At 36.1% G+C, this 25,543-nt stretch overlaps 1 protein-coding gene across 5 annotated transcripts in view; it reads right to left on the bottom strand.

Annotated features, from left to right (window-relative positions):
• The window catches only part of PCDH9 (protocadherin 9), a 665,490-nt gene that overhangs the window by 224,674 nt on the left and 415,273 nt on the right, over positions 1-25,543 (bottom strand). For 2 of the 5 annotated variants that reach the window (XM_086881105.1, XM_023931190.2), the window contains exons 4-5: positions 7,165-7,240; positions 4,414-6,235 (exon numbers count right to left, since the gene is read on the bottom strand). In XM_086881105.1, coding sequence (XP_086737231.1) covers positions 6,228-6,235; positions 7,165-7,240 — 84 coding nt within the window. In that variant the 3' untranslated portion in view covers positions 4,414-6,227. Of the gene's footprint in view, positions 1-4,413; positions 6,236-7,164; positions 7,367-25,543 lie in introns of those variants that run through there. The other 3 variants (XM_086881104.1, XM_086881103.1, XM_086881102.1) reach the window with 2 other exon arrangements.

Genomic DNA, 25,543 nt, shown 5'->3' with positions numbered 1-25,543 from the left:
GAGGAAAAAAGTGCTTAAGAACAAAATGTAGCAACATTCCAAATACTACTATGAATTAACCAGTGTATTAAAGATTCAAGAAGACTTGAATCCAAACTAAGGATACCAAACACCTCTTTTTTCAAATAAAAGGCTGATTCAGTTGAAGTCAGTAAGCAATGTAGTACTATTTCCTCAGTCACTGAAGATAATTAAATCAAAAAATCATTCTGTAACATATGCTGTAGATACCAGAAGACACATGTTTTTTTAGGTGATTGGCTAAGACTTCTGATCTGTATTATGCAGGATATTATACTAGCCAAAACAGTCCCTTGGGCCTCAAAATATCCTTGCACTTCTGGAAGTCACAGATTTTACTTTGACAAAGGGTGGTAGAGTCACACAGACAAGAGGTATAAACTGAAAATAAATGCTTTCAGACTGAGAATACAACACCAGGTTTAATATTCTGGTGGGTTAACCTTGGCTGCTGCCAGGTGCTCACCAAACTGCTCTATCACTTCCCCTTCTCAGCAGGATGGGAAGAAAATGAGATGAAAAAGCTCATCATGGGTTGAGACAAGAACAGGGAAATCACTCACCAGTTACCATCACTGGTAGAACTGATTCAGCCTGGGGAAGATTTGTTTAATTTATCATCAATAAAAACCCAAGTAGGATTGTGAGAAACAGGAAAAAAAACTAAAAACACTTTTCCCATTATCCAGCCCTTCCTTCTTCCCAGGCTGAAATTAAGGTTTTTATTTCATTTTACCTTTCTCTTCTCACTTTTCCCCACCTTGCCCCTACCACGAAGTGGCAGTAAGGGATATGAAATGCGATCTGCAGTCAGTCAGTAAAATTTTGTATCTGTTGCTCCTTCCTCCCTGGCCACTACAGGGTCCTTTCCAAGCAATACATGGCTCCCTCCCTTCCACAGGGTGTAAGCCTTCAAGTCCAGACTGCTCCAGAGTGGGCTCCCCAGGGGCCAGTTACTGCTCCTGCATGTGCTCTTCATGCAAATTCCTTCAGGGCATATCTGCCTGTTTCAGGGTGGGGTCCTCCATGGTCACCACCTTCTCCACAAGCTGAGACAGAATCTATTTGGCGTCTGAAGAGTGCTCTTTACCTACTTCTTCATGGACCTTAGTGTCTGCAGGTTTGTTTCTCTCACATTTTTTTCTCACTCCTTCCCCCACCTGCTGTGCAGCTTTGGGCAGCAATGGATCTATTTTAGATCTACTGGGAATTGACTGTCAAACATGGGGAGCAGCCTCTGGTGTCTTCTCAAAATGGCACTCTCTGCAGCCCCCCTCCCCACTAACTTGCCATGTAAACCCATATAACACATGAAATTAAACACCAGTGGAAATAAACCACTGGAATATTTTAAAACATCAGTTTGATTTAAGTTGTGTGAAGCACTAAGCATTGTGCCATGGTAGAGGTTTGACTGGATAATGATATTACTTTGAAACTTAGAAAAGTCTGTGAATGTCTGCAGTAGACCTGGGCTTGCTGTGATATGAAGAAAGGCCTTGTGAGCAGAAAAAACTTACAGGAGAAAAATAACTCTTAATTGTTTAAGTCATTTGTTTTAACCTGGCAAAAGCATTTGTGGTTTTAAACTGTCTTTGGTATCATCAGTGATAGCAGCCAAAGGCACTAGCTTTCATCTCATGTGCAAGCTTCCCCTTCCTTTAATCCTCTAACCCTTTTCATAGTCCCCTTGTCCCATGCAGCCTTTTCATCTCACTGCTGAGGACCTGCAAGTGCTCTTCTCAGGCAGCAGCAGCTAGGAAGTTTTGGTAAGTTATCTTTTCCTCTTGGAGAAGCAATGGGACAAGTTCCCCTCCTACTGCTCATTCAATGGTTATGGCCTCTTGATTTACACTTCAATTAGCTTTGTTGTGTGGAGAAAAAGAGAGTAGAATAGGAACAGATGTAGCACTGTGACTTTTCTAAGGCAAGACCATTTTTAAATCTCCACTGCAATGAGGCATCAAAGAGATGTAAAGAGATAGCAATCTTCTTATGCCTTTCAGATTTTATTTATCTCTTTAAAGAAATAAGTGCATGGGCTGAGATTGAATTCAGACTTCAGTCTATTTTACAGCTCTTCTGTAGGCTAATTCACCAACCTGACTCCAGTTTTTCTTACTCCTGCTTGCCTGTAGCTAAATGTGACAGTGTTAGATTCTGTGTGAGGTATGAACTTGTGTTTAATGAAATGGAGGATATGACTCAAAGGCAAATGTTCCTATTTTAGTCCTCATAGTCTCATGCTATGAAAACACAAGAATAACTATGGACAGCAAATTATGTAGATTTAAGTATTAATACAGTAGGATTTTTTTCTATACCTTAGGCTGTTTAGCTATGGACTGCTCCAGTATTGCCAAATAAGAAACTTTGGAGGCAGCAAAATGAAAGACAGGATTAAGCAGAGGGTATGCCTGCAAGGTTAAACCATCATCACCCACTGGGTGTAATGATAGTGACACTGTAAAACCAAAGCTCTTTGCAGGAGAGGCTTAGCTTCTCCACATGGGACACTATCATATGACCAAGTGTAATACATGGCAGTCTTGCCATTACTCTGAACTTTAATCATAATTAAGCCACTGCCACAGAGATATTCCTAGTTATTACTGGAATTAGAGTACCATTTAACACCCCTGATATTACTTGAATAAACTACCACAGTATTGAGGTTTATTAAAAAGTGTGAACTCAGGTATTTATCAGACGAATTTAACCACACAGTTTTTATTGTACTGGAAATAAAAAGCTGTCCACAAATATTATTATTGAAATACAGCATTATAACATTACTTCCAAGAATATGGAATTGCTTCAGAAGTAACACAGAACACAAAAGAGTATTCTATTTAATTTTACTAAATAAAATATGATCTTGAAACCAGTAGGTGTGTTTCAATTTTTGGTACAGCTCCATGTTTTTATAAAGCTATTGCTTTGTTGATACTACTTATTAATGAGATGTAGAAATTAGGCAAGCATTTACTTAGCTTTGTAAACATGTATCAGAAGACATAAATATTATATTTCTGTTTTTAAACCATTGGAATTATTGCATAGATTCATCCACAGTGTGTAGTAGGCTTTCTCCCTAGAGCAGTTCTAACACTCCACTAAATATATGCTATTCCTCTTTATCTCTTTGAAGAAAAATGAATCACATCCACCGCTTGCAGCTATCAAAACGTGATTTATCAAGCATTTTCATGAAAATGCACTTTTCCCCTTCTTTACACTAGGAGGCACATTTTTACTTCATACAGTTCTATTGCACAGCTCTGCTGCATGCAACTCTTAGATACGTTTACAATTCCAGTCTAAATTTAAGTCCCTGACAACCTTTACTAAACCACAGTGAAAGAATTCACTAATAAGGTGGGTTGTTTTTTCACACTGATGAAAACCACAGTTGTAGTAATGAAAAATAACACTCTGCACCCGACTGCTGGAGAACAAAAGAACAGGGTTTTTTGAGCAATATCTGAAGAAATAATTCACAATAAAATACATCAGAGTTGTACAGTTTTAATGCAACTGATGATAAAGATCTTTGTGTTAAAAGTACACTTCCTGATATGCACGTTTAAAATCATTAGAAAGCAGGAATTTTTGAGATGAAAGATGTTTTAAAGTAGTATATATAAATTCAATTTTAGATTGACCTGTTTCTTCTTTTTTTTTTTTTTTTTTACATTGCAAACAAACTGGAATGTATTCTGCATTTTTATCTGATATGCTAAAAGTTAAAGAAGTTGTATCAGATGACTGATCTTTGGAATATATTCCTTTTTATAGGAATCAAGTGTATCAAGCTGCAAATGGGACAAAAGTGAACTATAAGGAAGTTGCAATTGATAGGTTAGCATCAAACTCCTCTGACCATCAATAGTATTGATCAATTAACAACAGGGAAATGGAAAATACATCTTAGCAAAATGAATTCCACCCTCAAAATAAAAGACTTAAATAAAGAAGACAGATTCCAGTGATACAAACTAAACTTGGGCATACATATCATCATAAAAGACTTCCTATCTCTATCTTGTTGCCTTTTTCTCATGGGCACAGTGACAGCGTGTGGCTGACAATGCTAATATTTGGCTTCTTTCTTCATTTCGGTTTCACCCGGTGTGAGAGATTTCTGTTTTCAGATTAGCTAGATGAATGTACTCTCACTGTGTGTGTTTATTTCATTAAATCATGTAATTGTAGCTCTTCTGTCTCTGTAGAAGCTAATGACTGCGAGTAAATATGGCAGTAAGGTTTCTCAGACTTTTGTGTAACAAGTTAGCAAGACTTCTAGTACATTTCCCCCCCACCCCCCATTTCAGGTTTTGAAGACTTGAACCTCGGTCACTCTTCAAATATAATTAAAATAGCAACATTATATTGAGAAACAATGGCTGTATTTTTATTCACTTAACTTCACAGTGTACAGTAATAACCCACACAATTCACTGAGCATTAAAGTCATTAACTAAAATTGCTCTCAGCATGAGGCAAGGACTTCACTATCAAGATTAACATCACATTCTCATGAGCTGAAGCAAACTTTTACTTAAAATGAACTTTCATAAAAATACAGTGGAACAAATCTGTATTTTTGGTGTAGAGGTCATTCCCAAAAACACTGTTCTTTCTCTTCAGTTGAAGCATTTAGAATAAAAATATTGTTATGCAATTATCGTCCAAAACTGGTAGCAGTACATGTACGTGGCAATACTACAACTCTCCACTAGGGCTTTCTTCCTTACTTTATAGTTTATCTTTTACCTTAGCATGTCCCAAGTATTTTCATAACCAGCAACCCCTTAAACAGCCACTGAAATGAAACTACCTCTACAGTTAAATACAACTAGGGAACATTTCACTGCAACAGAACTAGAAATTCAGCTTAGGAGTGTCAAGGAATACAATGTTCAAATGATACTACATCAGTTATTTTAGCCATGAACACATGTAAATACCCACAAAGTAACTGCTCAATACCAGCATTTTTCTCTTCTGAAAATTGCCACAGCAATAACCAACCTTATTTCACATCTCATTCAAAAAACTTGTGCCTACAGTAGCAAAATAATTTTTGATACAGTGCCTAGGCAATAGCTTGATACTGAATACAGTATAGAAGCTAAATCCATTTAATGAGCGACATGATTCCCATCCTGGCCTGGGTTTTTTAGGATAATTTCTGTCACAGTACTGACCATATAATTCCTTTCTTAGTTTGTGAGATTTGATGAGATACAGGGTGTATTTTTCAATGTCTGGTAAAAAGCAGAAAAACCTATACTTCAATATTCACTAATTGTTAGTACAGCTTGATGGTTAGATTTTCATATATTTGACACAAATTTAGCATCCCTAAGGCTAAATTAGGTGCTACCACAAGCATATTAAAACTTTTCATATAGCTTTTAAGAACTCATTCTAACTAACCTTCTATTAGTGTCTATAATAGGCATGAATAGATGATTGTGATTAATATACTATGTTTTCACAATGTGTTTAACACAAAATTTCCAAAACTGCACTTTAATAACTTGCTATCTAATTTACTAACATCTCTTTTCCTAACTTTCCTGCTGGACTTCTATGCTGCATTTTAAAAAGATGTACAATTCAGAGTCTGTGAAGCCAATGCAACAGTGCCAACTTGCAATGCTGCATTAAAAACTCCTCTCTGATGTTAAATCTTTCACAAGTCACATACGTGGTCAGAGAATAAACCAGATAATTCCACTTAAGCTCCTCACTTGTTTAAATAGACATACATTCTTGCTCCAGAATCAGTCATAGTTGCTACTCTTTTATCATTCTTTGCATTTCTACAGATTAAGGGTTTAACACCATAATTCCAAAAACATTTCTGTTTTGGTAAAGAAAATAAAATGAAGGTGTCATATCCAGGAAAGAAAAAAAAGGTAAATAGAGGAAAAGAAACCAGACTGCAACTCTCAGACAGTAAAACATTTCATATTGTTTCTTTGTAGAGTTTCATCCAACACAACCTCTTGGTCTTCCCATATACATATGAGAAAAATATTTCCAAAGTCAATATTCCACAGTTCATGTTGTCATCTGCCATGATGTAAATGTCATCATTCAGATCCAGTCTGTCCAAATGAGGAGATGGACCTTAACATTGTTCATCAGATCCCAAAGCCACCTTCTCTCCTGGTTTGTACAGGCCCAGTGACAACTTAATCATCTACACAAAAGGGAGAAATGCCAAAGACAGAAACTAATTCTTATTTTTATACTCCTGGGATGCAAGAGAACTCAGGTTCAATTACCTTCCAAGAGCACAAATAAGACTTTTAACCTTTGTCTCCATATTCTAGAAAAAAACAAGAAGTTTAAGAGCTACTTCCTCCTCCCTGTCTTCAGGATGTCTAAGCCTCTACATTCCAAACCCCAACACCAAAATACTAGTTACAGTATCAGTGAAGATCTTGCTTCAATTTTTAGTACTCTCACAAAAACACAACAATAATGTAAATGAATCATAGAGGAGGAAAGAAGAGAAAGGCCGAAATTCCCCAATCCAATAGTTGATCCTTAATATTTTGTTTGAAAACCTGTATCTCACACTTCCAGTACATCATGCCATTCCAAGCTAACAAAGAAACCTTGTGAGTCTTAATGTTTGAAAGGGGAATTGTAAGGGTGTTTAAAAATATGTGTTCTTTCAATTTTTCAGTGCTTCAATGATTTACTGATTTCTTTGTTAGTCTAAAAGATAGTACAACCTCCATGTCCTTGAACTTTAAACTGATATTTAGAATGACTTTTCTAAAACAAAGTCTATAGCTAAATAGCTGCAGCACTGAAAACATCAAGAAAAACTTGATATCTTGTAGGACATCCTTCTCCCCAGATGTTATTGCTTACTGTGCAATTAGTATGAAGCCATTTATTCTACTGGATATACGTTTCTTTCCACAGTCAAATTATTACAACATCAGGCACTTCAGGCAAACTTCATTATTTCCAAAAAATCCTTATGAGCTAATATGATCAAATATTCATGCACATGCTTAAAAACCTCTCTACCATTGCAAAGCTCAAAGGGATGAAAAAGGAAGTAACCAAGTTAGCAAAGCAATTCAGATAAGCAGAGCAGTGATGGTGACTCACCCGAGTTGGGGTCAGAATTGCCGTCAGCTTCAGTCCTCTTGTCCGGTGAAGCCTGGTCGTAGAATTCGTCCTGCGGCTGAACCAGAGGAAGAGGGTGTGAGATCAGGGTTCCACCACCCACTGGCTCGTGGTCTCCCAGACCACTGTCACTGCAGCTTTCCTGGGAGCCATCGGGGAGGTGAAATGTAACACGGCGCTGGGACTACAAAGAAGAGCACAGGACACACTGATTAGTGCTCTTCTTTTCAGTTCTCTTCACTACTTTTTTTTTGTTTTGTTTTTTAACTTTTGACATACAGATAGATCCCTGGCAATGCTTATGAAGCAATTGCTATTACCATGTTTGCTTGTTGTTTGTGGTTTGGTTTGTTTTCTTTTTTTGGCTTGCTTTTGAATGGGAAATTGGCAGATGGGAGGGACAAATTTCAAAAGTCTATATGTGCTCATCTGTGAAGTAAACTTCTTATAAGAAATTGATCAGTGGAAAATTAGGTATATTTCTCCAAATTTTCAAAACATCATCTATTAAAAAACCTCTCTCTGAGAAGCAGGAATCATTGCAAACTATATTATAAAAAGCAAGAGATATCTGCAAATCTAATAACTATATATTTCTGAGCTTAAAATCTGTATTATCACTATTCAAACTAAAAAGAAAGAAAAAAAAAAAAAAAAAAAGACAACTACTGAGCTCTAAAAACCCGTAAAAATGGTTGTTATCTTTCAGGAAAAGTAGCATGAATAAATAGCTATCTACAAGTATATTTAACTGATAGCAGTCATGTACCTTAAATGGATAATTAGTACTGATAATATATGTGCAAATTCACAGTAGTCAGCAAAGAACCACAAAATGCAATGACAGAATAAATAATTATCAATTTGGTAGGAGAAATAAAAATAAAACAGCACAGAGTTTGTACAAAAAAATCACAGGGATTGAGAGGCAGAATTACACATCTTACTGAACTTTTTAGCAAAAAAACCTGCAGCCATCTCAAAAGGAAAAAAAAACAAACCAAAACAAAAACCATTCAGTGTAATCTTAGATTAGTTAACTATTATTGATTTTGAAGCTCTCTCATCTGGAGAAATAATCTGACTTTTGAATTGTGGCCACAGAATGATACAGTGATTCCCCAAGAGTTTCAGAGCTGATAGCACCACTGCAAATTGTTTAGCAACCATGACTGTTGATTCATGAAAGGAATATTACAGGTCTTCATGGATCAAAATACTGCATCTATGAAGGATTGGAAACAACTAACTTAAGAGTATCTCAAGAGAGTGGTCAAATTAAGCATATCTTCCCACCAAAAACAGATTTCAGCAGCTTCAATAGTCTGGTGTGTTAGATTAATTTAGGATAAAGCAGAGATTCACAAAGTTTGCCTTAAGCTAATAGTAACTTAGTTAATAGTAACTGTTAATAGTAACTGTTTAGTTTTGTGGTTATTTATTTTCAATATTAGTCACCTGAAATTTATGGGGAATATCTAAACTAATGATTCAAGATTTCTATAGAGCCAGAAAAAAAAGAAACATTAGGAAAATACTACAAGTATTTTCACTTTATTAAAATTCTTAAAAATATTAACACTTTTTAAAATAGTTAACATCAGGTGTCCTGTATCCATCCTGAAACAACATCAGGTCCCAACTTTCCTTTTTTCCCTCTCTCCTTTATAATTTTTTTTTTTAATAAGAAAAACCTCAAGTTAATAGTACTAACTGTATGTTTGCTTATTAAAGACTACTTGTTAATGGTAATTGCTACCATTTTATATGGCAATCAATATAATCTACCAGGTTCCTTTTTATTCATCTCCCTTGGGTGAATATAGTTGATTAAGTCAACTTTAGATTACTGTGTTATTCAGTATAGAAATAAATGTAATACTATTTGCTCTTAGCTGTGATTTTATAATTAGTATTTTTCTTTTAAGTTCCTTTTCTAGCTTTAGGATTAGAATCCAGCTGTAGAAAACCAAATAGATCCTCTGAGTTATTGGATGTATTCATTACATCAACAAAGAACCTAACTCTATACATGTCAGCAAGAAAAACTTTAGCTCACAGTTTGTTACTTTTTCTTAAAAATTTTTTTTGGTCTGGAAGTACCAACAATTGTACCCTGAACAATTTTTAATTGCTATTCTATTCTTCCCCTTTAATATGAGCACAATAGAAATGTAGCTAACTACACAAAATCATTTCTTTCTGCAACTACTTTCAGAAAGATAAATTTGGAGATCTGTTTTTCCAAACTAAGAATTTTCATCAATAGTAAAGTCAGCAAGTGGCAAACTGTGGTGATGAATTCCCCTACCTCTACCCCCACCCTCTCTCCAGGGCACACTATGATCTGAGGAAAGGAGATCGCTTTCATTGGTTTTAAACCTAAAAGATTCTATAAGAAGACATGAATGAATAAGAATATTAAGCCCTAAAATTGGGGAAGAGATGACAAATTAAGTTTTAGGATCTGCAAAATAATAAAACCCTTATAAATAATTAACCACCTTAATAAACAGTAGAATTCATAATTACAAAAATGACCTGTTTTGTGAGTTACATAATAAAAGTACTTACCTTGAGTAACAAAAATTCCTCATACTAGCCAAAATCTGCTCTGACTCTATACTGACAGTGACAGGGACCAGTTAGCCAGTAAAATGACACAGGCCTAACACTTATACTGGCAACTTCTTAGCTGATAGTACTATTAATTTTTAAATCCATACTTTAAATTATGAGAGAAAAATATATTGTCTTGCCCTTCTGAGCCACTGTAGCAGGGTGATTTTCTTTGGAATGTGGTCAACTCAAAATATGTCCTATTTTGCAAGCTATCAGTAGTGGGCCGAGAGGTGTCATTATGTGCTGATTTTGGCACTGGATTATGCTAAAAGCAGTCTGGCTCATCAACTCCAAATTAAATCCTGATAGTGGGGTAAAGATTTGACAGATAAGCTGCTCAGGTGACTTGGAGACCTAAGACTGGCAGTCAATCACTATATACTGTAGAAGTCCAGTCCACTTCCGCACAGTTGGGTTCCTCTCACATATTCCTTCTTTGAGTGTATGAAATTTTCTCCCTTGAAGTAGGGAAGCCCCTTCTTTGAGGCTGAGTGAAAGAGATCTTCCCATGAGCATTGGTGTGGTGAGTTATACCAACCTCTGCTTAATAATGGTTTCTTTTTTGCTAGCTTTATGTAATAGCTTTGATATAGTGACCTGTACCTATACTTTACACTGATAGTAGTTTTGGCTTTTACATGCTGTAGTAAATAAATCTGAATGAGGTATTTTGTCTAATCATTTGTCATCTAATTAATTAATATTTACATAAATTTATCTGATTTGCCATCATTAATCTTCTGAGACAAAGTTAATTAAACCATTGACAAAGTCTGGGGTTAAGACTGGGTCCAGTGACATGTAAATTCTTCTCTGGGAAGTTTAGAAAGGAAGGAGGGCCTTTCTGCACCCTTTGACTCAACAGTGGGGATTATCTAATAAACTTTTTGTGATGTTCCTATTCTTACCCACAACAGCCACTGACTAAAGAATTCAGAGATCATTATAAAGGGTTATAGAAATTGAAGGGTTGTGTAAATAGTGATCCAGCTCAAGAGATGATGGATGGATAACATGCAGTCCATAAAGGAACTTTAGATTATGTTGTGCCATCAAAACAATGAGGGGAACAAGCCTTCTGCAAAAAGAGACTCAAATCAAATGTTTAAGCTTAGGCATATCAGAAATTGAGAAGAAAGTCTGTCTTCACTGTACTGAGAGCTTACAAGTTTTAAATAATGTGATATGTGGCCACTGCCTGGTCCAGAACGCTCCTGCCTGGCTGCAGGAGTACAGCCTGGAATCTCCACACAAGGAGCGCTGCTGCAAGTACTGAGACTGAACATGTAATGCAGACACACACACACACACAGACACTGGCTTGGCCTCAGCTGTCACTACACAGACAGCCCCAGACAAGGCTCTGGCACCTCAACCCCTCCATTCAGGACTCATACCGGCACAGGCACACAGGGATACATCCCCTCCTTCTCTTGGGCTGTCAGAGGAAGAAAGTCACAAGTGCCCCACACACACACCGCACTCTCCAGGTTTACAAACACCTTTACAGCCCTCCCTAGAGCCAGCACAGCCCCTCTGCCTGCCCGGCACCCCTGCCCAGATCCCAGCCCCCCGACCATCCCCACAGGTCCCCAGTTCACCAGCTGGTCTCACTGGGTGCTTGCTGCCCACATGCAGCACTCACACACTTGTCCCACTGGCAGGCCACACTCATGGGTCCCCCACAAATACCAGCACTGCCCCCCTGCCTGTCAGATACCCCCACCCAGACCTGGGGTCTCCTACTTCTGGCTGGTCCAGTTTGGAGTTTGCCCATGACTCTGCACCAACACAGCATGCACAGCTGCCTTGGGCAAGGTACACAGACTCTCCCCCAGAAGCATGCATCGCAGGATGTGACACATGGTCCAGATCCAGCACCGAGCCCCTCACTGATTGTTCGCTGATTGTGAATTTCTTGCATGACAGTAAAGATAGGGACTCTTCTTTCAGAAGAAAATCCAACATGTTTTAGACTATGCTTGTGTTTATCTACTCCCTTGTGTAACAAAATCCAGTTTTGAATTCTTTTTCCCTAAAGACAGAATCAAGTTATTTTGAGTAATGAGGTTTATAGTTGGTACAACAATAGGACTAACGATAACAAGTAATTACAATTTTAATTATGCTACAACATACGTGGGATTATATACAGCATGAGGTAATGTTATGGTTCAGGTCCCAAAGCTTGGCCAAAATTCAAATCTAAAACACATGACATATTCAATCATGAACAAGCATTTGGGGGGGGGGGGGGGGAGTGGGGAGGGATAGGGGTCTTCTTCAGGTCCCGAAAAAAATTATTCTTATTTTTAATCAGAAAACATCACCTCATGGTTATGTGAAACCCAAAACTGAGAGGAGAAGTCAGTCAAAGCAATACAATTTTACCTGTGTCAAAGTAATTTCAATATATAATTAAGAACAATTTGACTCAAAGGGGTTTTTGAACCCAGGCTGAGTTTAAAATTCAGGAAAACAATCAGGAATCATTCTCCTTTAATCACCTACTGCAGCAGATGCTATGAAGCTCATCTAGGTGAAGCATGACTTTACACCCACAAGAGAAACACCATCTCAGATGGTGATAATGGATAGCAAGCTCCTGTGCTGAAAATAGGACATTTCAAGCATAATAGCAACACATTTTTTCCTGTTTTTGGACCAGGTGGTCAGCCAGCCAACACTTTTTTAGCATAGTAACAACCAAATTATATAAAATCGAAGACACATGGAACTGGTCCGGCTCCTTTTTTCTTGCTACAACAAAGTCAAATAGGTGCCTAGTAATTTCCAACAACTGTAATTTGTGAAATTAGGAATATAAATAAATAGCTGCGGTGCTTGGAAATGCCAATAAAAACAGCAACACAAACTCTGCTGTAGAGATGTGGAATGAATGACACAGGATAGGAACATTCTAATCTTACTGATCAAGTACAACAAAGTAGCACTTGTGCTTGACACAGCATACTGCATTTTTCTTCATTACAATACTTTGTTTGGAGATACTGAAAACACTTTAAAATATACTTGTGTTGCAGCTTGTCATTTTTCCTTTCACATACTCTCCTGCTCTATTTTTCTCATTGCTTCTTAATATGAGGAATTCAATGGTGCCCAATGACAGAGCAGGTAATCATGGGCACATGATTACATGAAACACTGGGGGTTCTGAACATGGAGAAAATTTTTTTTACTGGGAGGTAACTGAGCACTGGCACAAGTGGTGTAGATACGCTGTGTAGTCTCCCTCCTTAGGGAAATTCAAAAGCCATCTGGACACAGCCCTGGACAAGCCGCTGTAATTATCCCTGCTTGATCAGGGGGTTGACTAGACACCCTCCAGAGGCCCTGTCCAACCCCAGCCATTCTGTGATTCAGTGATTCTATCAACTCTAACTGAAAATAAAAGAAAATCTGGAAGTATTAGAAGCAATTTCATATTTCCCCTGAAAACATGATTTTGTACTGAAATACTTAATTTTTGACAATCTTAGCTGTATAAAATGTACTCCGACTTGACAATTTCTAATTTCATTCTATAAAAATCTCTGGCTTTGGAAAAGTTGCATAGAGCATATATCTACCGCACTGAAGTCCTTACTTAACCAAATAAATTGGTAGAAATTGTACCTCAGCACAGATTTCTAGAAAAGGTACTCCAATATTAGTGAACTTAAGGCACTACTTATGAGCCTAAGCCTTTTTGCTGCTGCCCTATTTTCCCAGACACACTCATACATGGGTAGAAAGTGGGCTGCAAATAATGTAAGGTATTTTGTTGACCTGGGTGCTAAAAGCCTGAAGTACAGGAAAAATCATGCCACGTGATATTGAGTGTTTGAAATGTCCTGTGGCAGGTGAGTTATGAGCTGTGTTGGAAACAGAACTTTAATGTAGGAATTATAAGCACTAGGTTTCAAAATTGTTCTATTTATTCCATTGTACATTAGTTTCTAAAATGCATTTTATTTCCAATTATGTACTTGAATCATACAGCAAGTTACAGAAATCAGCATTAAGAGGAGATTGTGCTTCTTTTTCATTCCAAAAACTAAACCTTCAAGCTTTGTACAACTATTGTATTGTTTTTGCTAATCAGGGATCCCAGAAATAATTATACTATTGTTCCATTGCTGAATGTCTCACAGGGACAAATTTGGCTACAGATCCTATCCATTGTTATAAACCAAGCTGTAATTAAAAAAACATTTCTACACTGGGTAGTTGGAAATAGAACCTGCTGAATTTTAACCAGCCAAGTCTCATTTCAAGTTTACAAATTAGGTACTTTAAACTTCTTCACTCAATACAGTTGTGAATTAAAAGCCTTGATTTCTCTCCTTGATTTTCCAGACAGGAAGAAGCCACTAAAAAATCCAGTTCACAGCAAGTCAAATTAAACTTTACAGAATGGGATTTAGGTCTGTATATCAGAATATATACTCAAGCATGAGATTTTTTTAATTGCCATTGAAATATTTTATTTCAGACATGGAGATTTTGCATCAACAAAAACTTTTCCTTCCTTTTCTGAACTATTATGGTATTCTTTGTGTTAAGATGACAAAGAAAGATTATGAAGAAAAAAAACTTCAAAGAAAAACAAAACATTCTGGGAATATTCTCCTTATGGAAAGATTGTTGATATGAAGGCTTAAAAGGGAAACTTGAAAAAACCAATTGACCTTTATTATGGAAAACAAACAGAATAATCTATATATGACATAACTTACTGAAACTTCACTCATGAATAAAGCAGTCAAAGGAGAATCATATTAAAATAAAATTAAGTGTAAACAATTCTTTAAAAAGCCTATGGACTATTGATAATTAAATTATAATTATGGAGAAGATATTGTTTGTTCACAATTTTATGAAGATGTTACAAAGACACAAGAAAAATCTATGCTTAATTTGAAACGTCTTTGTGGAAGATGTCTTTTCCATAAAGTTTGTTCCTTCCAGGATCAAAACAAAGATTCCTAGCTCATGTACTATAACATGGATTTGAATTTATTTTTTTTATGATATCGAGCTTGTAAAGGCCAAGTCACAAAAACAGATCAGTAACAGTTTCAACAAAACATATCTAAGTTTGTATTTGTTCCACAGAAAAAACTGGCAAGGTCTTTGAATTAACATATGGTTGCTGTATTACTTTGTTTTATAAATAAGCAATGATCTGTTGTGTTTTGCAGTTCTGACTGACTTAGTGAAAGGCCTCTAAAATATACAGTCTACATTCTCTTCCAGTTTGGAAAGGTGACTCAGGGACTGTTGTAGTGTATCTCATAAGAAGGCCACAAAGCACCTCAAACAGGGCTTTGTATAATTCAGCTCACTGATACACACCTTCTTTCATGTTTCACTGAAATTTGTATGAAAAAAATGTAAATCTGAGATAAAATCAGTCTAATTTCTTACTAAAAGCCACTCTTGGTTTTCCCTGATAAACTTGGCTCAAGTCAGTGTTATATACAAATCATGCAGCAGATCCCTGCAATTTGCTAGGAGAACTAGGGTTATTTTTTTCCTGTCTGCTTCTAAACTAAACTTCCTTGTGCAGTCCCCATGGCAGTCCTTATGCAAGGATCCTGCTTGCCTCACAGGATAATCCATTCTCCATGCTCATCTTGAAATCTTAGCCACAGAACCAAGATAATGGAGATAGATAGGGTTTTGGCCAATCTTTCAAGCTAAACTAAGAATGAAAAAAAGAAAAAGCAATTGATACAGCCTCTTCATGCTACTTCTTCATACCATGCTACCCCTCTAAATTGCCAGAGTGCCTCAGTATATACTTCTTTTTCCCCTTAAGATAACAATGTTGATACTGATTTCAGAATGTAAATTGTTGCTATACCAGACAATATAGACACCAGATTTCTTCTGCTCAATTTCTCAGTAATAAAATTTCATAGAAATCTGTAAATTACACTGTAATGTATTAAAAGGAAACATAAATATAATTGTCTATTATATTTGTCTTGCTACCAAGGCTACAAAGAACTGGCCTTTTCATAAAGGTGAAAAAAATTATTAATTACAGACTGACGCATGACTGGGTTGGAAATGACAGCATGATAGCCAAGCACATTTAAACATAGAGAACAAAGAACCTGTCTGGCTGGAGAGTTGTGTTAGTTTTTCAGAGACAATGAATGAAAAAAAACCTGCAGTCAAATCCTGTAGTTTCCATTATCTTTGGAGGCAATATCACATTCTTCCCATATTTATGTAGTAATGTGACTTCATTTTATTTCATGAAACTATAGTTTTTATTTCATAAATTCTTCCTGGTTTGTTTTTGTTTGTTATGTTTTTAATTGGACATTCAAAACACTGACAAACCTTTAACTAAAGATACTGAACATAGGACTATCATACGTTTAAATTTTGCCTTCCTAATATCCATCTAAAAGGCAAATAGTGCTTTTCTTAGTGAGCATTGCTACCCACCTAAAATCATCTTGACTGCAGTGTAAATTTGACATAACAGGAAAGCTAAGTGTTATAGTTTAATGTAGTCTAAATCAGTGCATTATTCAACCTTGTTCAAGTTTGGAGACTCGTAAAACACTAATAAATTTTGAACATTTTAAATATTAGCCCCATCCTCCTGAATTGTCTGAGACTCAGAAAATCAGTTCTAAGCCTAAAATTAGGAAAATTAATATCTCAGATGCATGCAGGAAAGGAAAATGGAAAGAAAAGATGGAAACTTGTGCAATACAATATAAAAGAAAATAGCCATATGTGTTGCCAGCAGAAAACTAAGCTCATGTTCAGAAATATTATTCACCCAAATGGCTAGACGTTAGTAAAACATGTTAACTTGATGTACTTTTTGTATATTTCTTACCAGAAAATCTGGGGGAAAAAAGCCTGAGAAAGGACTTATTAAAAACAGAACACATTTGTATACACCGATTAAAAATTAAAAATTAATGGAGTAGGAAAGGCAGCTCTAATGAACATTCATGCCATCCTAAAAGATATATAATTGTAAAATAACAGTAGCATGTCTTTTTGGAATGCCTGTACTCAATCATTGACTATTGATGACAAGGTAAATTTAGGGCATGTATTAGAAGATGTAACACAGATTAATTTCTTTGACAACTCTGTTGTTATAACCCTTGACATTAGAGAGACATGAAGTTCAGAGATTTCACATTTAAATGCCTCAAATTAACCTACCTAGATTTTACACTATGTTCATAACTATTTAGCCACATGACTTCAGATATTCAATACGTAAATTTTCAGCTGTGTTTAAGGAAAGCATTTAAGATGCAAGACCCCGAAGAAATAGATGTCACTGACAAAAAGATACTAGACTGACTTACTCACATATAAACAATTTAGTTGCAATAGAATTGCATTTTATGTTATCTTTGTAATTTGAAGACTTCAGAGATCTTCAATTTATTTATTTAGTTTGATTTTGGTGATGAGGTACTCCTAGCATGACAGATAACACACATTACAAGTGCACTCAATTTCAGAAGCATTTCAGAAGCACTGTACCAATTACAACAATAACCAGCGTAACTTCTCTACACTCTAAGAAGTTTTACATTAGTAAAAACATGTGTTGATCAATAATGCATATGAAGTACTAAATGTAGAAACAGCTGTTGCTGAGATTTAACAAGTTAAATTATAATAATGTATTTACCCTGATTTACATTCTATAAAACTCATCCAGCTTCTCTAATGTGAACAGGGTAATACAGCTTCAGGGGACTTACTTTTACCAATGAATCCCATTTTTAAATGTGAGACAGAACAATTGAGAATATTTCCAGTCTCAGGACTGTATATTATCTGGAGGCTGCTTATAAAAGTAATCCTATTATTGTAATATATGAAAAAATTGACTTTGTATAATGTATAATGTTAACATAAATTATGTTCATAGTATTTAATGAGTTACACAAGTGTTCCATCAGCTAGGGCTTATTAATTACATTGAGTAAACTGATACATGTAGTATGATGTCAATAATCATTACTGACACCTCATCTTACTGCTGAAGCCTAAAATTACTGCTTTACAGAAGTACTGTGTATTTAAGGTTTCATAGCTGTCAGTAACTACAGCAGATATGCAGAGTTCTGCAGTGCCAGGAAGCAAGAAACTTTTCAGTGATCTTCAGGAAAAAGACAGATGTGATAAAAACCCATTTAATATTCCGTTCCATTAGCATTCTTTAGTACCACACATAATCCTGGAAGTCAAGCAGGCCATGGATCTTGTGTGAAGGTAGCAATCTTTTGTCTGTGGTGATGCAGCCCTTGCTCTATATTAGAATTGATCTTGTGATTTGAATGCTTTCATTTTAATAATGAATGCAAAAGGAAGAAAAACATACTTCAGAATCCTCAGATTTAACAACAAATTACCAGTGTCCACTAGGAAGTTTGTACCAAAGGGCTTTTAAGGTAGTGACTATCCTAAACTGGAAAAAAAAAGGGGAGGGGAGGAAGGTGGGGAGAAAATCTGAAGGCCTTTAAATGATCACGCTCTAAACTAACCAGTGTTCATAGTGACACCATGATGGGAACCTTCACTGTTATTCACGTGAGTTTGAAGAAATTATATGAAGATTATATGGATCCTCAATAAAACAAGGATTGACAAATGCAGAAAAAAAACAGAATTCTCATAAAGACTCTAAGGATATCTTGTATTAGTATGGGGACAGGAGGAGGAAAAGGAAGGAGGCTCTCAATTTAGGGATGTTGTTGGAGAATAGTAAATTAGGACATTGCTTCCTGAACTAGTAGTAGCGTGTACGGGTATCTGTCACTGTCAACTCGCTGGGTTACAATTAACTCTGAGTCAGCAGTCATGTCTTCTCCTACAAGCACAGAAACAGCAGCAGCACTGCTCTTTGTGGACAAGAACGTTTGCATGCTATGATTCTAGAAAGCAGCTGTACATTTATTAACACAAGGAACACTGGAGCTGTCACATTAGATAAATGGATCCACGCTGGAAAAACTGAGTGGACATGATTGTCAAGGATAATATGGTTAAGCTAGTGCATCCTGGGAGAGATGCAATTTCTAGCATATTTTAATTTTGAAACTAATATTATTATCCCAATTGATTGCACACACTATAAGCTAATTAAAACACCTGTTAATGTAACTGCATCTCTAATAGAAAAATAACTAGACAATAATATATTTTCACCATAAAAACATATCTTTTCTTATTTAGGACAGGATGTCCTTAAGAACTGCTTTCCTAACAACAGTTTTCTGAATTTATTTGGTTTGGCTTTTTGGGATTTTTTTTTGTTTCTTTCTTTTTTTTAATTTGAATTCCTAAAGCATTGGGGTTTTCATTTTGCATATGCAAACATGTGATACAGACAATGAAAATTAAAATAAATCCCCAGATTTTCACTTAGGATTCTCCAGGGAATAATGCATATTAAAAATACTGACTACAAACTTCTCTTCCAGCACACATAACACACAAGTATATCTGCCTTGCACTATTTTATGATGCCAAAGCTTGAAAAACTAAATCCACAGAGAATGCTAGTATTTTCTGTGGCTGAATGTTTTTCGGGATTTTTTTGTGTTTCTTTGATAATGGGTCTTTCATTCCTGTGCCATGTTAACTGTTGGAGCAAGTCTCTGCTACATGAAATTATAATCCAAATAAAACACAAAACCAAGAATCAGCCTATGAAGATGCTTCCACACAGAGGTTTCTACTAAAAAAAAAAAAAAAGTATCAGCATCTTAGCCAGAGAAAGAGCTAAGACCTCATTAACAAATGGGATGAAAAAGGAAAGAAGAAAAAAATGACTTCTAGCATGTAAATCAGCCATGTGACAGAGGTATTGCTGTACTATCAAAACAGCAGATACTCTCAATGGTATCTTACTGTGAGAAAAAACAGTTAGGATGTATTTTCTGCTGGCCTCAAGCAGAAGTCAAATGAAACCTGACAAGAATCACTATTATTATTAGGCTCCATCCAATTTTTAGTATTTTCCACAAATTATATCTGGCATGCTCTTGACACATTAAAAGTTAAATGGAAATAAAGAGGGAAAACAAGAACTCTGACTATCATTTGGATAGTTTCAGGTAATGCTGCCAATGCCATGTTCCCCTTACAATAAGCAGAAAATGTTTGATAGTCCACATTATATTCTCATGTTGTATAATAACCTACTTTGTCCTGCTTGAAATCAATGTTAGTAATGTAAAACCAACTGATGAACTTCTTTCAGCGACCTGAAAGAATAACTTTGCAGAAATCTCTGAAGTTGCATAAACAGATGTTAATAGTCACCTACTTTTATTTGGCTTCTGTTGGAAAGACATTCACTAAGTCACACTCAAAAGACTAAAGAAGTTTATATGACCTTGGCCTGTGACTTCTCCATTTTCTGTCTAAAAAACTGGAGAAAGCGGGAAGTTGTACACCTAATCTGAACATAAAATATTTTATGATTGGTGCATATATTTTTCTAATGTGTATACCAGCAAGTTTCTCATTTCACAGAATTTGTCAATGCTATTACCTTTGATCCCAGTGTTTAAAATGGATGGATTTATTTGTGCACTTTCCACCTAGTACACATGACCATGTTAATTAACACAAATAGCCAAGGACTGCTGACTTTTGAGCCCAACATTTACTAACATTTCACGGGTAATTTGTACCTGTTTTGCAGACTAGTTTTTCGTTAGGCAAACTGACAAGCACAAAACTTCTGCCTCACATTTTATTTTGCGCAACTATACTAATTTAAATAAAAGTGTGAAAATCACATAGCCACAAAGGAATGAAATTGCACTTCACAAAAAAATTTTGAAGGTATATACGCACGTGCCCTACGTGTCTTAATCTTTCAGAGAATATTGAAAAAAAATAAGTCCATATAGGTTGTGTCTAAGCCTAAACCAATTGTTGACAAATATTGTTGTTATGTCATTTCTACATTACTAGCTATCTGCTGAACAGGCAGGGCACATTTCTTGACTAAGAATTTAGGATTACAAAGATTATTAAATTTATTACTTCTGTATATGGGCAAATTGAACTGGCTTGTTTTAACATCGATTTCTCACATAGAGTAGCTCAGGATCCTTTCTGATATGATCCTTTCTATGACAGATGGATGAAAATGCATGGTGGCACTTTGAGATTTAAGGTGTTATCAAACTGTAGAATAAATCACAGAGCTCAATGCCTGTGGAAGCCACCTTATCTCGGTCTTCACAGGTTGACAAGGCATGTAAAGAATGCATCCAAACTCCCTGGTTTGATCTCTGTTGTTGACAGATCACAGATATGGAAGTCTGAGATATTTCCGCAGGAACTGCAAGTAGGATGATAACCAGTCAAAAATGGCAGACAACCACACCTATTTCTTCAAAAAATGTGAAAGTGGAAAGGTGTTTGTTTTCTATAGAGAGGGTGAACAGAGGAAGATGATGTCATTACATTACAGTTGCTAGTAATATAAAACAAAGCAGTGAAAAGAGCAGGCAAAATATGTTTTAGAAAATTCTCTGAAATGGAGATTCTAATACTTCACACAATTTTGAATTTTCTTAGTAGAAGGAATAATTGTGGGCCTAACTTAGAAGCTAGTAAAATCATCAGAAAGTTTTACACTGATCTCAATGGTATTAAGATTGTTTATCAACATTTTTGCTAAGACTAAATTTAATAAAATTCCAAGTTTTTCCTGTCGGCTAACTGTTATTGTTATGATTGTTTCTGAATTTACCAACTTTTTAAATCTAAATTACATTACTCACAGATATTATATTTTGTACTAGAGACACTCACTATACTTATTCTACTTTTTTGCCCTTTGGTGTTGGGTTTTCTTTTCTAATGTGTGCTAATAAGTATTCCTTGGATATAAAAAATTAAATCTGATTATGGCTTCTTAAATAAGCTTTAAGTATATTAAACAATCATTTTGGTTTGACATTAAGTGTTTTGTGTGTCAATGTTTTGTCTGTGCTTGCAAGTTCCTGTGCCTGAACTTCCCAGAATCAATTAAATATATATTCCATCAATAGCTTATCTCTCCAGTTTCTAAATGGAGATCAAATTCTTACGTGTAATTAATGAACTATATATGAAGCTTGCCCTTAACTTCTGAATTATACAATGTCAAAAAAAAATTGTAGTAAAAAATTATGTGGCAGTCAAAGCAAGATCGACATTTCAGTATGAACTGACAGGCATGCTTCATTAAAGGCCAAATCCCGCAGTTATTCCTCATAAGGTAATGGAGGCCTTGCACTGCAATAAGGAATGTTGATTTCATTGACAGGTAATTACTCTGTTAATGCCTCCATTATGCAAAGGCAGACCAGCCAAACTGCTAAGGTGTCAAGCATCCATCACTTTTGGTCAGACCAAGCCTCCCATATATGCAGGTTATAGGACAGCCAAGTCCCACTTGGCACAGATGTATTCACTTAGGTCCTTGAAACACCACGTGAACTGCACCACAGCAGAGTCACAACAGCTTAACCACATATTGGAGAAAAAGAGCAGCTAGGGGATTTAAATCAGTTTTTAGGTATGCAGCATTTCTCTGCAAGAGTTCCTGGAACTAGGGAAAAAAGCAGGTATGACTACATTTGGATAAGTGCTTATCAGAAAATTATTCTCTTCCTGGGAATAGTTTTAGGTAATATTAGTTGTAACTAGTTTTATTGAAAGGAATACAGTCAAAATTATAAAATAATTAATTCTACATCATATGCAAACAAAAGCTTAATATATGTATATATTAGAAAAATGCCTTCTGTGCTCTTTGAACAAGACCAGAGGGTATGAGCTTTGCTCTGTAGAGGCAAGGTTATTTATCATTATTTCGTAGAAAAATGCATAGTTGAAAATCCTAGAATTGAAATTAGAAGCCCTCTGGAATAATGTATTTTGAGTAGCAGTCTTAAGGAGAACAGAAAAATTATCAGAAATAATCCAAAATCAAGCTGTACATGGTTAACTTCATAATGAAGAAGCCAAATGTTTCCCACACTAGGAAAAATACGATATGGTACATGCCCTGGGTTGACAGATGGAAGAAAAAGAAAGACAGATGTGTTCTAATTTCTTGGGTAGGGTTTTATTTTTTTTCCTTTAGTCCTTTTTTCCATAAGATGATGATCAGGCATAGCTGAAACTGCTTACTCAATAACACTGGCTACAGATATTCACCAGAGCAGTAATGCCAAATATCCTTCAGGACTTTGCCCACTAGTATTATCTCGAATGATATTCAGTAACAAGCAAAATGAGTAACAGCTGGCACTTTCCTTAGAAATGGCAAAACACCAACCAGGTCCAGTTTATGCAGCCCTGGTAGAGGGGACCATCTGGAATGCTAGCCTGAATCTTAACAATTAAAATCAGGGGCCAGGTCAGACAAGCGGCATCTTAAAGAATTCATGATACTGAGTTTCTAAGCTAAAATGAAAATGACAGAGAAGCCAACATGTGAGGGAATATAAGTAGTCATTCTCACCCAGGGGATGGAGGGTGATCATGTGCTTAAAGTACATGAGTTAGAAGACAGACTCTGTGACACATTTCATGCGTAATAAAATGTAAGTCGCTATAATCAATAGAAAGTTTCCAATTAAACTCTGAATAAGGTACCTGGGGCCTATCTTCCAGGTACTGAGAACCTCCTGATGGTGACCAGCTGCTATAAGCTGCCAGTGATGTGAAACACTTAACATTGGTGCTTATTGGTAAGTGGGAAAGATCATTGCCCTTTTTTTTTTTTCAGCTAGGCATGACGTTTTGGAAAGCTAACATGATATTTGCAAATGAATTTAAGATGCTCAGATGGCAAATGTTACCCAGAGAATAAATACTTTATTATTTTATAATTTGAAGTAGAAGAAATATGCTTATAATTTCAATTCACTTGATTATAGAAGACTTAATGCTAGGAAGGGAAGGATGGAAGAGAGAACAGAAGAGTAGCACTGTGAGAGGAAATACTTGAATAATATTAGAAAGAATGCTCTTTCCTTACAAAATTTACAATCTGATTGAAGACTGGATGAAATAAAGACAACAAGAAAGCCATGGGGAAATAACATAGGTAGCAATAACAGCTCCACATGATTACTGTGGTTAGTGATGTGTCCTGCTTGATGGATCTAAATTATTATGCTTTCTAGTTGTTTCTGGGGCTACATGTTCCTTCTTAAAACAAACAAAAAAAAAAAAAAATAAAAGAAAAAGCAACATATCTTCCTTCACCTCTTCTGTTATGTTCATAATGTATTGTTATATTCTTTAATCTCTTAACTGTAGTTCTGTAAGTATGACTTTTACTTTAAGATATTCATTGTCATGCTTTGATTTTTAAAACAGTAATAAATAAGACTTATATTTATTTTTCCCCATTCCCCACACCCCCCCCCCCACAAATATTTCCTTGTAAAATCCAATAATAAATTACCTGCAAACAGAGCGGGCATCTTTAGGAAAATAAATATCAGAAGACCCCTATCAAGTGATGGCAAGAATAGGATATGTGTGATAGAATTAAATTTTCCCAGGGACCACAGGTGACAAGAAAAATTTCTTAATGTATAGCAGAGATAAAAGGAAGAGGATTGAAATGTGATCCCTCTGTAGAAGAAAATGAAAGTCTTGGTTACCTGGGATATGAAGAAGTCTGAGGTACCTAAAAACTCTTTTGTCTTGGTCTTCTCCATCAAGTTCTCCAGCCACGGCCTCCAAGTCACAGAAGACAAAAGGAGGAACTGAGAATGAAAAACTGCCTGCAGTAGGAAATTATCACATTCAAGACCATCTAAGGAATCAGAAGGTACTCAAATCCTTGGAACATGATGAGGTATATCTGTGGGTCTTGAGAAAACTGAAAAGTGAAGTGGCTGAGCCACTATCAATCATATTTCAAAAGTCATGGAAGTCTAATGAAGTTTTTCCCACTTGCTGGGGAAGGGGAAACACGCTCAACTTTTAAAAGAGGGAAATAGCAAGGACCTGGTGAACTACAGGCCAGTCAGTCTCGCCTCGTTGTCTGGCAAGATCATGGAGCAGATCTTAGTGGAAATTATGCTAAGGCACATGGAAAAGGAGGAGATTGGTCACAGACAACATTGCTTCACTAAGGGAAAATCATGCCTGCAAAACTTGTTGGCTTTCCACAATATGATTACAGTATTTGTGGATAAAGGAAGAGAACCTGGACTTGTGCAAAGCATTTGACCCTATCCTGCATAACATCCTGGTCTCTCAACTGGAGAGGCATGGATTTGACAGATGGACCACAGTGGGCAAGGAATTTGACTGCACTGAAAGAATTGCAGTCAACAACTTGATGTCCAAGTGAAGACCAGTGACAACTGGCATTCCTCAGGGGTCTCTTTTGGGGCTGGTGCTGTTTAACATCTTTGTCAGCAACATGGACACTCCACAGATCTGTTGGAGTGTGTCCAGAAGAGAGCCAGAGAGATGATCAAAGGGTTGGAACACATCTTCTCTGAAGGCAGACTTACAAAGTTAGGCTGCTCAGCCTGGAAAAGTGAAGGCTTCAGGGTGACCTTATATCACCTTCCAATACCAAAATTTGGCTTGCAAGAGAGCTGGAAATGGACTTTTATAAAGATATATAGTGATAGGACAATGGGGAATGAAATGAAATTAATGAAACGAAAAGGATAGACTTAGATTTGATACAAGG

The sequence above is a fragment of the Cyanistes caeruleus genome, chromosome 3, assembly GCF_971803275.1.
Source record: "Cyanistes caeruleus chromosome 3, bCyaCae1.hap1.1, whole genome shotgun sequence".
Taxonomy (NCBI): Eukaryota; Metazoa; Chordata; class Aves; order Passeriformes; family Paridae; genus Cyanistes; species Cyanistes caeruleus.
This window is presented reverse-complemented; position numbering and strand designations above follow the sequence as displayed.